The 12,664-nt window shown below is 44.3% G+C and overlaps 1 protein-coding gene across 14 annotated transcripts in view; it reads right to left on the reverse strand.

Annotated features, from left to right (window-relative positions):
- LOC118312495 (nuclear factor 1 X-type) overlaps positions 1-12,664 on the reverse strand; it is a 107,861-nt gene that overhangs the window by 6,196 nt on the left and 89,001 nt on the right. For 7 of the 14 annotated variants that reach the window (XM_035637123.2, XM_035637125.2, XM_035637119.2 and 4 more), the window contains 4 exons: positions 9,652-9,780; positions 6,384-6,553; positions 4,869-5,016; positions 2,594-2,682 (listed from right to left, as the gene is read on the reverse strand). In XM_035637123.2, coding sequence (XP_035493016.1) covers positions 2,594-2,682; positions 4,869-5,016; positions 6,384-6,553; positions 9,652-9,780 — 536 coding nt within the window. The remainder of the gene's footprint in view (positions 1-2,593; positions 2,683-4,868; positions 5,017-6,383; positions 6,554-9,651; positions 9,781-12,664) is intronic. The other 7 variants (XM_035637129.2, XM_035637127.2, XM_035637132.2 and 4 more) reach the window with 4 other exon arrangements.

Here is a 12,664-nt window from a genome sequence, read left to right on the forward strand (position 1 = left end):
CCCTCTGTCTTGGCTAGTTGGCGAGCAGGCAGCGAGGCGGGCTGGCAGGGCCGTCGTCTGAACCTCTCCATATGCCAGAGAACAGCAGGATAGGCAGAGACCTCTGTTACTCACTCTGGCCGAGGCTGTTACTGACCTACTAGGCTCAGCTAACTGGGAGCAGTTGATACCAGTGCCCAGGTTCTCGCTGTGTGCACCGTAAAACCCGGCAGACGTGTTCAAAGTGGACAATTTTCAATAATGTTTGATAAGCAATCGCAGGAGATAATAAGTGCTCTGAACAGATGTAAGCTGTTGTAAAAGCCCTGTTGTTTTTTTTAGGGGAGAAAATGAGGGGTAAGAGTTCTGGCACAGAGTTGAAGAGTGTGATTGTGTGTGTTTGTGTGTGTGTGTGTGTGTGTGTGTGTGTGTGTGTGATTGTGGGTGTGGATACGGACACACATTTGGACGGTGTGTGAATGTCCCCTCAGTGCCAGGGCTACATCTGTGGGAGAGTGGTGCAGGTGGGGAGCTTGAAAATACGAGAGGGAGCAGCAGGAGGAGGGAGGGAAAAGGGAGCGAGGGTGGGCAGCTGATGCATGTGAGGGGGGGTTGGGGGGGCACAGAGCTCGGCACAGAGCTGTGCCGAGGAGGAATGCAGATTGTTTCCATGTGTGGGGAGGACAGGAGAGCCGAGTTGGCTGCAGGCAGGTGCGGTTAGCCCCTAATGAGAAAAGTTGTGTTGGTGATGGAGGAGGCCCAAGACACTGCAGCCCAGTGGCAGAGCGCAGCCAAAGCTGAAACCACAATGTAGTGCACTACTGGCCTCACACGCTGCACGAGCACACGCTGTGGGGCCTCGCACAGATAAATCAACACTGCTGGAGCTGAAACTAACTGGCACTGCTTACTTTCACTGTGGGGAAACTACTGTGGTGCAGAAACTGTAAACCAATACTGAAACTATAGGCCTTGACACACGGACAAAACTTTGAGTCAATGTAGGTGGGCAAGTTAATGAATGATCGCCAATACTTTTGATCGACAAAAGTAATGCTTCCCCCCTGGGCCATTATAATGTCCCACTATAGGCATTTCTAAGATGGCAATGTGTAACATGTGGACAAGCAAAATGTGACCTCAAACAAGCATCTAATCTTTTAAGTTTTTTTTTTTATATAACATAAAGTAAGAGGCTTTTAAACTGGTATTAGCTTGTGAACGTCTTTGGAAATATATGTTTGGCAACACAATCCCAACTCAAGGTCTACTTACTAGCCTTTTCCAGAGACGTGCTGACACGCTGCGGTAAGATTACTGTCTCATTTCTGGTTGCTGGTGTTTGTTGTAGTGTGTTATGCTGCTCTATTTCTAATTGAGTTAATTTAGCAGTTTTCTTCACTACTGCAGCCAATTAATAACCTGATGTACATTTCAACATAAACTTGTTCTACTGGTGTACGTAAATATATAATGTTTAATATGTGAACTATTAAACATTAGATCAAACTAATCTAAACCCCTATTAGTCAATGCTTTGATAATTGACCATCACATTGATTTATTCTGTATAACTGAAACCCGTTTGTAGCCAGATGAATGACTAAATTAATCAACCCCCCTGCCACTCATATTAACTCTCACATTCCTTGAATCACAGGCTGAGGAGGAGGGTCACAGTGATTTTCCACACTGGCTCATTAATCAACCCTCAACCTAAACTTACTTGAAAGGCACAGTCTCTCACTTCCAAGCTGGAAAACACAACACACAAGGTCCACCGACCCCCTACTCAGAAATATTATCGGAATTCTCAGTATTTTTTTATACAAATGTAAAGGAACCCACTCACTGTTTCATGTTTCCTAAAAAACCCTTGTCTTCAATAAGGGAACATTCAGAATTTACAATAGTTTCAGTGTCTATCTAAATTTAAGGAAATAACCCCATTGTTGTTTACTCCACTGCCATGTGTCAATACAAAGGAGGACAGATAGTTCACCTTTACACCCACACAAGTTCATTAACTCGTTGACCAGACCGTGTTGAATTTAACGCCGACATCGCAAAAGTTGAAAGGAAACTGGCTACCCACCAACTTAGAAGAATTTAGCCCATAAAGTTAGACTAATAGACCAGAAGAAAGAATTGAGCAAATCTCATCTACTGATGACGACCTGTGTGATTTGATCGCAAACTCTGTTAAAAGCGAGCAAGTCAAGTCTGAGTTGGGATTGTATTGTCAAAATATGAAAGTCCTGATTTCGCAAAAACTGATGTAGTCAACAGTTGTCATCTCAATTTTTAGTTTTAGTGAAAAATATTTATACAGTTGATCATCATTGGTACCACGGACTGAATCACTGCCAATGCAGAGCCACTGTCTGAGCATTGCCTCTGTATCACGGCCTTCGCTCTGGATGACATGCTTATCCCTGTGAACCCTAAGGCAGCATTAACAGTGTGGTGGTACGTCGCTTCAACCAACAGCACTGTGCAGCCACGCTCGCAGCGAGGAATGAGGGGGGAAAGGAAGAGGAGACATTAAAAGAGAACAGGAGGAGGAGGTGGATGGTTGGATGTCAATCAAATGGAGGGAGGGGTGTTAGGGTACCTGAGTCTGCTGGGGGATATTCAGAAAGTTGTCCCGTGTTCCGATGCCGACAAACCGGTTGGGAGCTGTGGAGCCTGGCGTGGAGTATGCTAAAAAGAGAGAGACAAGTGTGTACATGCTTTTACACACACACACATACACACTGCACTTATAGTGTTCGATGCTCTCATCATCACTATCTATTAATACTAGCTCACTACAGGACTATGCATCTGTCAATTTAAATTACTGGGAAAAGACAGTAAGGGTCAGGGGAAGTGATGACCTATTTGTCATATGGGTGATTTCTTCATGTTTTTGGTTACTTTCCTTCACTTAACCATTTAATCTGTGGTTAACAACAGGATGTACAGTCTGTAATGATTAGTGCTAACATCAATAAGCCATTTCCCGAAAATATAACTGTACAATCAGTCACAGGCGATCCCCTGGGTGACCCCCTGGCCTCAGTAATAAGCCAAGTCATAAAAAACGCCACTGAGGACTCACTGTGGGTTTACAGTCAGTGTGGACCACTGGAGGAAATTTAATCATCACCAATGTTAACCAATGTGCCATTAACATTTAACAGGCTAAGAGGAACTCTCGCCTACAAAGTGGCATCATTCAGTGATGCCACAGGATCAAATTTAGGGCAGTTGTGCTCACTGGACTCCAACATGGCAGCTGTAGTAGAACTTTTGCTGTGCATGACTTGAGTGAGGTTGAGGGGATGGGGATGTGTGGGGGTGACAGTGAAAGGGCTGGAAACTGATGCAAGAGTGAGAGTGTATGTGTGTGCATGTATGTGTTTTTCCTATGATTGTAATTACGATATCCTGAGAATCACAGACAAAATTAGAGAAGGGGGAAAAAAAATTTGCAGTGATAACATTCACCGGAATGAGAAAAGAGACGGAAATTACGGTATTTATTTATATAGCTGTTCATATAAATAAATAATAACGTGACACTTTAATCTGAGAGAGAGTTGGAAGGGGGAGGGGAGGAAAGGTTGATAGGACAGGAAGAGGAGAAAAAAAAATCAAAACAAAAGGAGGAGAAGGTGCCCCGGTTGCTCCGTCCAGTGCCCCCTTTTGGTGTGCCTCTCCCATGGCCCGACTCTTGCACTGCACCTGTCTGGGTGGGACCAACCAAAGCCCCACCGCTCCCTGATGACACTCCTCTCTCCCACTTCCCCAGTAGAGCACTAATTAGACAGGTTTCATTATAGTTTATCATTCATGTTTAGAGAGACTGGGTTGTTCTTGTTATACTGTGATTTCCATGTTTTTTGTTGTTCTCAATTTTTAATTGTTGTGAGATTTGTGTGAAAGTGGCGAGGGGATTGGGTGAGTAAAGTGGGACATAATGTTTTTTTGGAGTCCACGCCAACTGCCCTAATTTTGTTCCCTTGAAAAGAAAAAAAGAGAAATAAAGGAAAAGAAACAAAGAAAGGAGGATATGAGAATATATCAAATAAAGAAAAGAACAAAGCAAAAAAGAAATGAGAGAAGGGGGTAGATTGTATTGCCGCTATCACAGACATGCAAAGTCTGCACTGATCAAAGGCTTGCGGCTAGAGGCAACGTGCGTAGGGCCCTGCACTGCTCTGCTCCCCCGAAACTGCACAACACATCAAAAAGAAGGGAGAGAGAGACACTTCACTGCCTCTTGTGGTGCTAGCAGGAAACCCAACACCAGAGAGAGAGAAAAAGTTTGAGAAAGAAGGAGGAAAGAGGCTGAGAAGGCTTGCAAAGTTACGAATAGAGAAAAAGAGACTGAACTTCAGAGCAAGTGAGAGAAAGGAATAGAGAAGATTTTGAAAGAGGATCTCTGGTTTGGCAAAGGCGTGGCTTCTGCCTTGTCAGAATTGGATCTCGCTGGAACAGTACTGTGGCGTACAGTCCATAAGGTGATGGGTGAAATAGGAGTGAAGCTCCCAGGGCTGCTGAGTGTTTGACTGAACAGACTGCATCCTAACAGGAAGCAGACGGCCAGATTAACAATGAAAAACTACAGCAGTAGTCATTGTGGAAGTCCCAGATCTGACTACAGGAAAAAATGCCCCAGTGTAGCTCTACTGCACATTAATACAGGGTCTTCTATGATGACTATATTTGTCCTAGCACAACAGACGTGATGTATTGTTGCTTGGAACAGCTGCCAGCTAAGAGCTAATCAATCTACGGGAGTCTAAAACTGGTTTGGACTGGCCTCTGTGAGCCGTCTGTGGGGAGACTGGGGCTGTAATGGGGGTTTGTGGAGGGAAGTGGGAGTGGGGGGGGTGACTTACACGGAGATGCGGGTGAGCTGAGTCCGCCGTCAGTGGGCGTGCTGATGGTTTTAGAGTCGGGCATGGGGAGGGGCACAGGGCGTGCCACCGGGGGTGGCGGGGGCAGCAGGAAGGAGCCCGACATTTTGCTCTGGCCACCTCCATTAGGCTGCAGACGGACCATACAGACAGGGTGAGCAGGACACACCCCGAGTATATACAGTTCACAGCAGGGAGCCACACACACACACACACACACACACACACACACACACACACACACACACACACACACACACACACACACACACACACACACACACACACACACACACACACACACACACACACACACACACACACACACACACACACACACACACACACACACACACACACACGAGAGATCACCAAACTCTGACAATTTTACCAATACCACACATAAAAACTTTAGACAGTCTGGCCAAAAGTAGATATAGGAACGGGAAACGTGATGAACATTGTCACACACAGGGGGAAGGAACAAAGGAGCTGTCACAAGGAACACTGTTACAGTGAAATGTAAGAATTAAAAAAAAAAGAAGAGGTAAATCTGCCATGTGTCTGTGTGTGTGTGCGCAGTGTGTGTGCATGGACAAGTTCTACTGGGTCTTTGGTGGGTGAAGTGATGAGAACAAAGGACAATAGGTCATGAAAAAAAAAAAGGGTTTGACAAGTGGTATAAAAGTTGCTCAGAAGGCCAAGTTTACAGTAGTGGTTTACAGTACTACCAGCACCGAGCATCTGAGGAAGTTCGGAAATATCCCCACGAGGCCAGTTGACAGTCAACTGTGTAATGTGCCAAGGTTTGTAATGTGTGTAGCTTTCAGGATAAGTGCGGTCATGTTATTGGGGTCACAGAAGGGGCACCTCCCTGCACTGATGCTTCACTGAATTATGCTCTTGACACCTCACCCACAACCACTTACTAATTTCTACAGACTTATCTGACACCTGGTGTGTTTTAATTCATCATAATCTTCTGTCATGCATTCTGCAGAGAAAGTGATTATACTGGCTGGGATGTTCCCTTTGGGAAAACATCATATTTGAGAGTGAAGGAATGTCACTAAAAATGGCGGTGGCTTGTTTCACAAGAAGACATCGGGAGTCTTTAATGTCTGCTTCAGGTTCCTTCCATGACTACCCAACTGTCCAAACACTACTGATCTTGATCTATCTAGTAATTCATTACAGGTCTTTCACATTATGCAGCCTTGCTTATCTATAGTAAATCCTCTGCCAGTAGCTCTATCTACTAAGAATTTTCCACTTCTGTTTTAGCACATCCGGCTGCCTCATCCTCTTGTCCCTTTACTAGGCTCACTTGACTTTGTTGTACCCGTTCATCCTCCAAAACAAATATAAAATAACGTAGAAGTTATTCTCTGTATAATCATGACTTTTTTTCTCCTTGTGGTTTGACTTTCTTTCATTCTGCAACTTCTTCAGTGTCAAATGTTCTTTTCTGTCTTTGCTGAACCCACGGTCACTTACCTGTGCGCTGGGCTGTCCTGAGCCGTCGGTGCACACAAACTGTACAAACTCCTTAAGCGGGTCCTGGTGGTGATGGTAGCGTATGGTGGGGTGGGTGAAGTATGGGCTGGACTGCTGAATGATTGAGGAGGAGGGGAAGTGCAGGGCTGAGGCTGAGGCACGGGGACTCCCTGGGGAGAAAAGTGGCAACAGGAATGGGAAAAGAGAAGAGGCAAGTGAGGAGAAGATGCAAGAAAAAGACCAAGAGCGTGAAAAATACACTGAAGCTCAGGTCACTCAAACATAGCACACATATAAAGCATACATAACTCTCTACACACTGACATTCAGCACATTAACATGCACACCTCTGACCATTATTGAGACATGCATATGTTTCAACGAAGCACCAACTCAGCTGGCATCAAAGACCAGGTTGCCACTCAGGCCTATTATTGTCATAACATGGAAAATAGTTGCAACATTCTCTTGTGGTTGACTGACTGAAGCTGCTTCTGCTTACAAATGACTGGCATTATCCTTGGCTAGTGGGCAACATCTGGTCACATTCATTTTATAAATCAGCCCACTAGATTTCTCTGTACATCTGGCCTGGCATCACTACACATGCACACATACTTTCGCAGTCCACTACAAGCTTGAGTGTGTTACAGTATTTTTCTGCCTGACGCTCCTAGTCCATTTCTCCCTTACGCACTCACACACAGACACAAACTCAGAAGGACCACTGGGGTATGAGACACACACACACACTGGATTTTTTTCCACTTTAGTTTTATTGCTTGACGGTGATGTGCAATCAATCAGCAGCATATCCTCGCTGTGCGGTTCTGCCTTGTAGTTTGAAGCTTGAGAGAAAATCTCCCCTCCGCTCCCAGCTGACCACAAAACGTCTCCCAGAGACATTAATCAGACACGCACGCACGCACACACGGCACCAAAGTCTGTCTTGTCTGTTTAGATTCTAAGGATTTGGCGATTTGGCTCACCAAACTAAAGAGGCAGGCTGCTAGGTGAGGGGAGCCTGGTGAACAAGCATCTGTGATTATGTCTGTCACCTACAATCTCTTGTGTATACTATACTCACAATGTGTGTAAGTGCATGATCGTTCGAACTTCTGTGTTTTTCTGCATTGGTGTATTCTGGTCGTTTTGTGTCAGTGGTTTTGAGTGAATTTTTTGTGTCTCTTTGTTTGCATGTGCTTTTCTTTTCTGTCTGTATAAATGTGATGTTCCATCTCTTGCAGCTTTCATTTGTCTTTGTACATATATTGGTGTGTGTGTGTGTGTGTGTGTGTGTGTGTGTCTGTGTGTTTGTGTACTCGCTGCCACAATGGTGGACTCTCCAGACTAGTGTAGTCAGACTTCAGTCGAGCTGGCAGCTCTCCACGAGAGTTGTGAGCCAAAAGCAGGACATAAACCATCCAGTCCTCACACCAGCACTCACTAGACCTATACAACAGGAACTAACAGCTCCAGACGATCCAAGGCAAGCCATGACTGCTAACTGTGTCTACCCCCATTTCTCTTTTCATCTATCTCCTTCCCTCCCATCATCCTCCAGTCTCTTTATAGAACCAAGGCCTCCGAGGGACATTCCATTTGGATGGCAGCCATTTTAGCACAGAGAGTCCTCCACAAGAGTGTAAATTTACACATGCACGCGTGTGTGTGTGTGTGTGTGTGTGTGTATGTGTATAAATGCACCCAAACACAACCTCTAAACACTGTCTCATTACAGCATCTCCATTACATGAAAACCTCTTAGCCAACTGTCCTCACATTCAGTTTGGGGAGTGTGAGAAGTTAGTCGGGGAACAAAGAAACCTGAGCTAGTACCCTCACACCTCTTTAACTCGCACACAAAACTGAGAAGCAAATATTTGAAATCAACTCAAAAGCAAAATTCAATCTGGTGTTTTGGATTCTCGAGGGGGCCCAGGACTGCTCTGTGCAGATAAACAACATGGCTTAATGGTGCAAGATCCGGCCTGTGCAAAATTTTCTAAATATACTGTGGGGAGCTCCGCAAGTAAAATTCAATACATTTCAACACGGAGGGCAATGAGTCCAAATGACCTTTAGATGGTAGGCCGTGTTTGGCTGCGGACCAAACGATCCCTTTGAGAGACAAACGGAATGAGAGGGAGAGACGGAGAGAGGAGGACATATTTATTCCTCCTGAAAAGTGAGACCAGCCTACGGGGACTTGTTGGCAAACTTGAGATCCTCGAGACTTTGGGAATTCTCAGACTGGAGATGGAGAAACCATGTCGGTTATCCTATAGGACTGAAATGCTCTTATGAGGACAACTTGTCCTCAGTGACTCTGTTGAAACAAGAACTGGGTAACACTGGAGGCTACAGCAAGAATTTTATCTGTGTGACTGCGTGGGTACAAATTCTGTATCAATCCCTGCTACATCTTCCTTCTCCTTTTCATGACTGTATCTCCAAAAATCTGAACAGGAAAACAGGTGCACTATGGCAAAGCAATGGACCAGTGAAGACCTTGTGTTAATACACACTGGTCCTTTGTTGTCGTCTTGTTCTTGCCTTTATAATAAAGAATCTTTATATTTTACTTCAGACAGTGTGTCTTGGGGATATTTTTCTTGGAAGAGCAGCTGTTTTGACCATTTCGAGATACAGTTTTGCTCTTATGTACGAGACATAAAAGGTTTGCTCTTATGATAACATAAATTAACTAGGTTGATAGTTCCATCTGTTAAGTTAATACAGCCAGTCAAGTGCAATATATCAAAATAGACAGTTTTGTCAGTTTAAAGGTTAAGAACTGACTTCCAAAAAAACATAACAAATGCACAAAGCAGTAAGATGTGAGGCAAATCAGTCACAAGAGAATGGATGCAGCAATGGTACCATGCAATGACAATATTAATACAAACACAGACACAAAGATGGTGGTAAAAATGGATGGATGGAAAGATGCTGAAAGAGAGAGAGAGAAATTTATGCCAAGCCATGACGATAGCAGGGACACTGAACAGGTGAAACTCTGCAGGCATGTTGCATCTCAGTAGTTGCAACTGTAGGACTGGAAAGTTTGGCTTTGCTTTCTCAGAAACTACGTTTAGCATTTGCATTTTCCGGCACACGATGCCAAATTTGTCCTGTTGGTTTCCAGGGAAGTTTTGAGGTGTTGATATGGCAATCTAAGATCAAGTTTGACACTCCCTTTCCTTCTCTCTCTTTTACAGATTACAAAAGGGGGGTGGAGTTGTTGGGTTCATGGCAGGGCTCTCACCTGGTCTCACTCCTGCCAGCACAGGCAGCGGGTGGTGTGTGAACGCCATGCGGGGGGACCTCGTCTGGGAAGTCAGGGCGTTGAAATCAAACTTCCCCGGCTTCTTAAGTGAACCAGGCGAGGACAGTCCTGGCGAAAAAAAAATGGGATCAACACAAAAAAAAAAAATAAGTGGGGAGGGGGGAGGGAGGAAAAGAGAGAGGTGTTTTTAATCAACAAAATGTTGCTTATTTAATTAGCTACACTAAAAAAATCGGTCTGTTTCTTATTAAAGGGGACTTGGATTATCATGATTTTCTGATTAGATTGTTTTCATTTCTTCACTGGTTGATGGCAGCGCACTTCCTATTCTTTTGGTTGTTGGTCATTCACTCCGACAGTTTCAATGAGTCAATCAGTAACCAAAATCATGGGGTTTTGCTGCTCCTAGGTTGTAATAAGTCATTCAAATATTTATTGTCAGATTCCCATGAGTAATATATCATAAATAAAAAAGTGGAAAAACAGGTGAAGCTAAAGCTGAATCTGTTCTTTGTTTTCAGAGTCAAATCACATCTGTAGCTATAATAAACTCTTCTGTGCCACTGTATGTTTTTTCTGTCTCATCTCTTTCTCTCTCTCTCTTTCAGGTGTCAACTCCAGGCTGTCTCTGTATATGAGCATGGCCACCATACAGCCACAGTCAGCTAGTTGTGGTCTGGCTTCAGCGAAGCTCACAGGCTGGCTGCACGAGAAGAAGGCTTCATTCAGAAATAGCACACTGTACAGTATGGACACGGCAGCTGTTGAGTGCGAAAGACAAGCAGACGGACAGAGAGAGCAGACAGAGGGAGGGAGAGAGATAGAGAGAGAGAGGCGAGAAGAACGTGGGAGACATGAAAATATGCAAGGGAGCGAGAGAGCAAAGCAGAACCTGTAAAAATTCAGTAGTGTCTCTTTTTTTTTTCAATGCGTTGCTCTGACGACATGTATGAAATTGGAATGTCATAAGATGTTAAATATGGTTATTATCTCTCGCTCACACACACTCATGCACACTATGTCTGAACACACTCGAAAGCAAAAGCACATGTTGAATCACAAAAAGACAAAAGGCCCTTACCACCACCCCACCACATTTAACTGATGAAGCAACAGACACATTTCTTTTTTTGCAAGTTTTCCTCTAATCTTCCTCAGTGAGTGATGTGTTAATGTTCTGATTTTAAACTTTTTTTTAGACTGATTTTTTTGTTGTCTATTTCTGTGGCCCCTCCGCATCAAAAAAGGCATTAAATGCGATTCCTCCTCAGTTCTCCAGCTGGAGACGTGTGAAAGTCTATGGGAGTGTGGGGGCGTGTAAAACCTTCCCTCCCTGTGTGAAAGAGTTAAGTCTCAAGCAGGTGGGAGTGAATATGTGTGAACCATTTATGTCTTCAGCAGACATATATTTCTTTTTTTTTCTCCCCCCACTATAGCGGGAGTCTGGGGGCGTATTGTACTGTCAGACAAATTCCAAGCATGAACACAAACCCGATCCTACTTCTGACACCAGCAGTTAGCAGTGATTGCTATGACACTGTCACTGGAAATAAACATAGTCAACAGAGACCTAAAGAAGGAAAGGCACCTGGAGGGGAAAGCTGAGAAAGAATTAGGATTGGAATAAATCAGAACCTTATAGATCATGGAATTATGGTGTCAGCGAGGTAGTTATGTGCTTTTATTTTGGAAGTAAAATGGAAAACTCAAGTACAAAATATAAGCCTGGAAACAGAAGATCAGATGAATACTGACAACAGTATACACAGGACGTTCTAACACTGTCACTTTCACGAAGTAATATGAAAGACAATATTTCAGAAACTGTGCAGTGGACTGATCTGGTTTGAGTGTGTGTGTATGTCACAACTGCACTGTTTCCTCTCCTGGCAAGCCTTAGTATTTCACTGGCAACCAATCAAGCGCTCCCATGATGACCCTTCTGTCTCTTTGCGCTAACAGGCCTGCCACCAGATGCGCCTCTGAAGCACACACAGAGGCAGGCGCGCGCGCACATGCACACGCGCACACACACACACACACACACACACACACACACGGAAAAGACAGGAGATAGTGGTTTAAACAAGTGAAGCAGAGAAAGGGAATTCTCTCCTCTCCAGTGAATTTAAAGCACATATGTAACTCCAGCCGTTTCCCTCCAGGGGCCTGTAACATTTAACTCAAAGCACTAAACATGGCCCCCACCACCACAAGTCTCTGGTGTCTCAGGAAAATTTCACAATAATTGGAACTAATATCAAATCACGGTTGTTTCGTTTGACTCCACTAACCTCCCCCACCCCTCTTCTAGCCCCTGTGGAGCAGATGTCTCCAGCATCCTCACAGATCCCAAGGCTACACACACACGGAAATACCATCTGGGACCATGCTTCAGCTGTGCCTGTGTGTGTGTGTGTGTGTGTGTGTGTGTGTGTGTGTGTGTGTGTGTGTGTGTGTGTGTGTGTGCACGAAATGTGAAATGTGTGCAGAAATCTATCATGTGTGTATCTGAATGTAACCTTGTTTGTGAGATTTATATGTATGAATGCATCTTCATACATGTGTGTGTTCTGTTGGTCACGGTGGAAGTCAGGGGGAATAGATGGTGCTGTGGACAGATGGGGAGGCACACCTGTGTGTATTTCTTAGAAACCCCTTAGTTTGTGTGTTTGTGTGTGTACTCGCTTGTTTACATACCCCCCAACCTGGACAGGAATTCCCAGATGAGCTTTGCCTGTGGCAGGTGGGATCCTTTGGAAAATTGGATACACACCGAACCAAAATCACACATTCTCTACATGCTCAATTTTTGCTCCACCCATTCCCATCAGTGTCTCCTTTTTGCCTTGGTTTCTCAAGTGTGAAATATGTTTTGTTCTAGCTACTGTTTAAAATTATTTCTAAACCCACACAAAATTAAAAAAAGCCTGATAATTACAAAATGCTTTGGCTTCCTAGTTTTTCACTTGGATTCTGTAAATTAATTGGT

Source organism: Scophthalmus maximus, chromosome 8, assembly GCF_022379125.1.
Source record: "Scophthalmus maximus strain ysfricsl-2021 chromosome 8, ASM2237912v1, whole genome shotgun sequence".
NCBI classification, from domain to species: Eukaryota; Metazoa; Chordata; class Actinopteri; order Pleuronectiformes; family Scophthalmidae; genus Scophthalmus; species Scophthalmus maximus.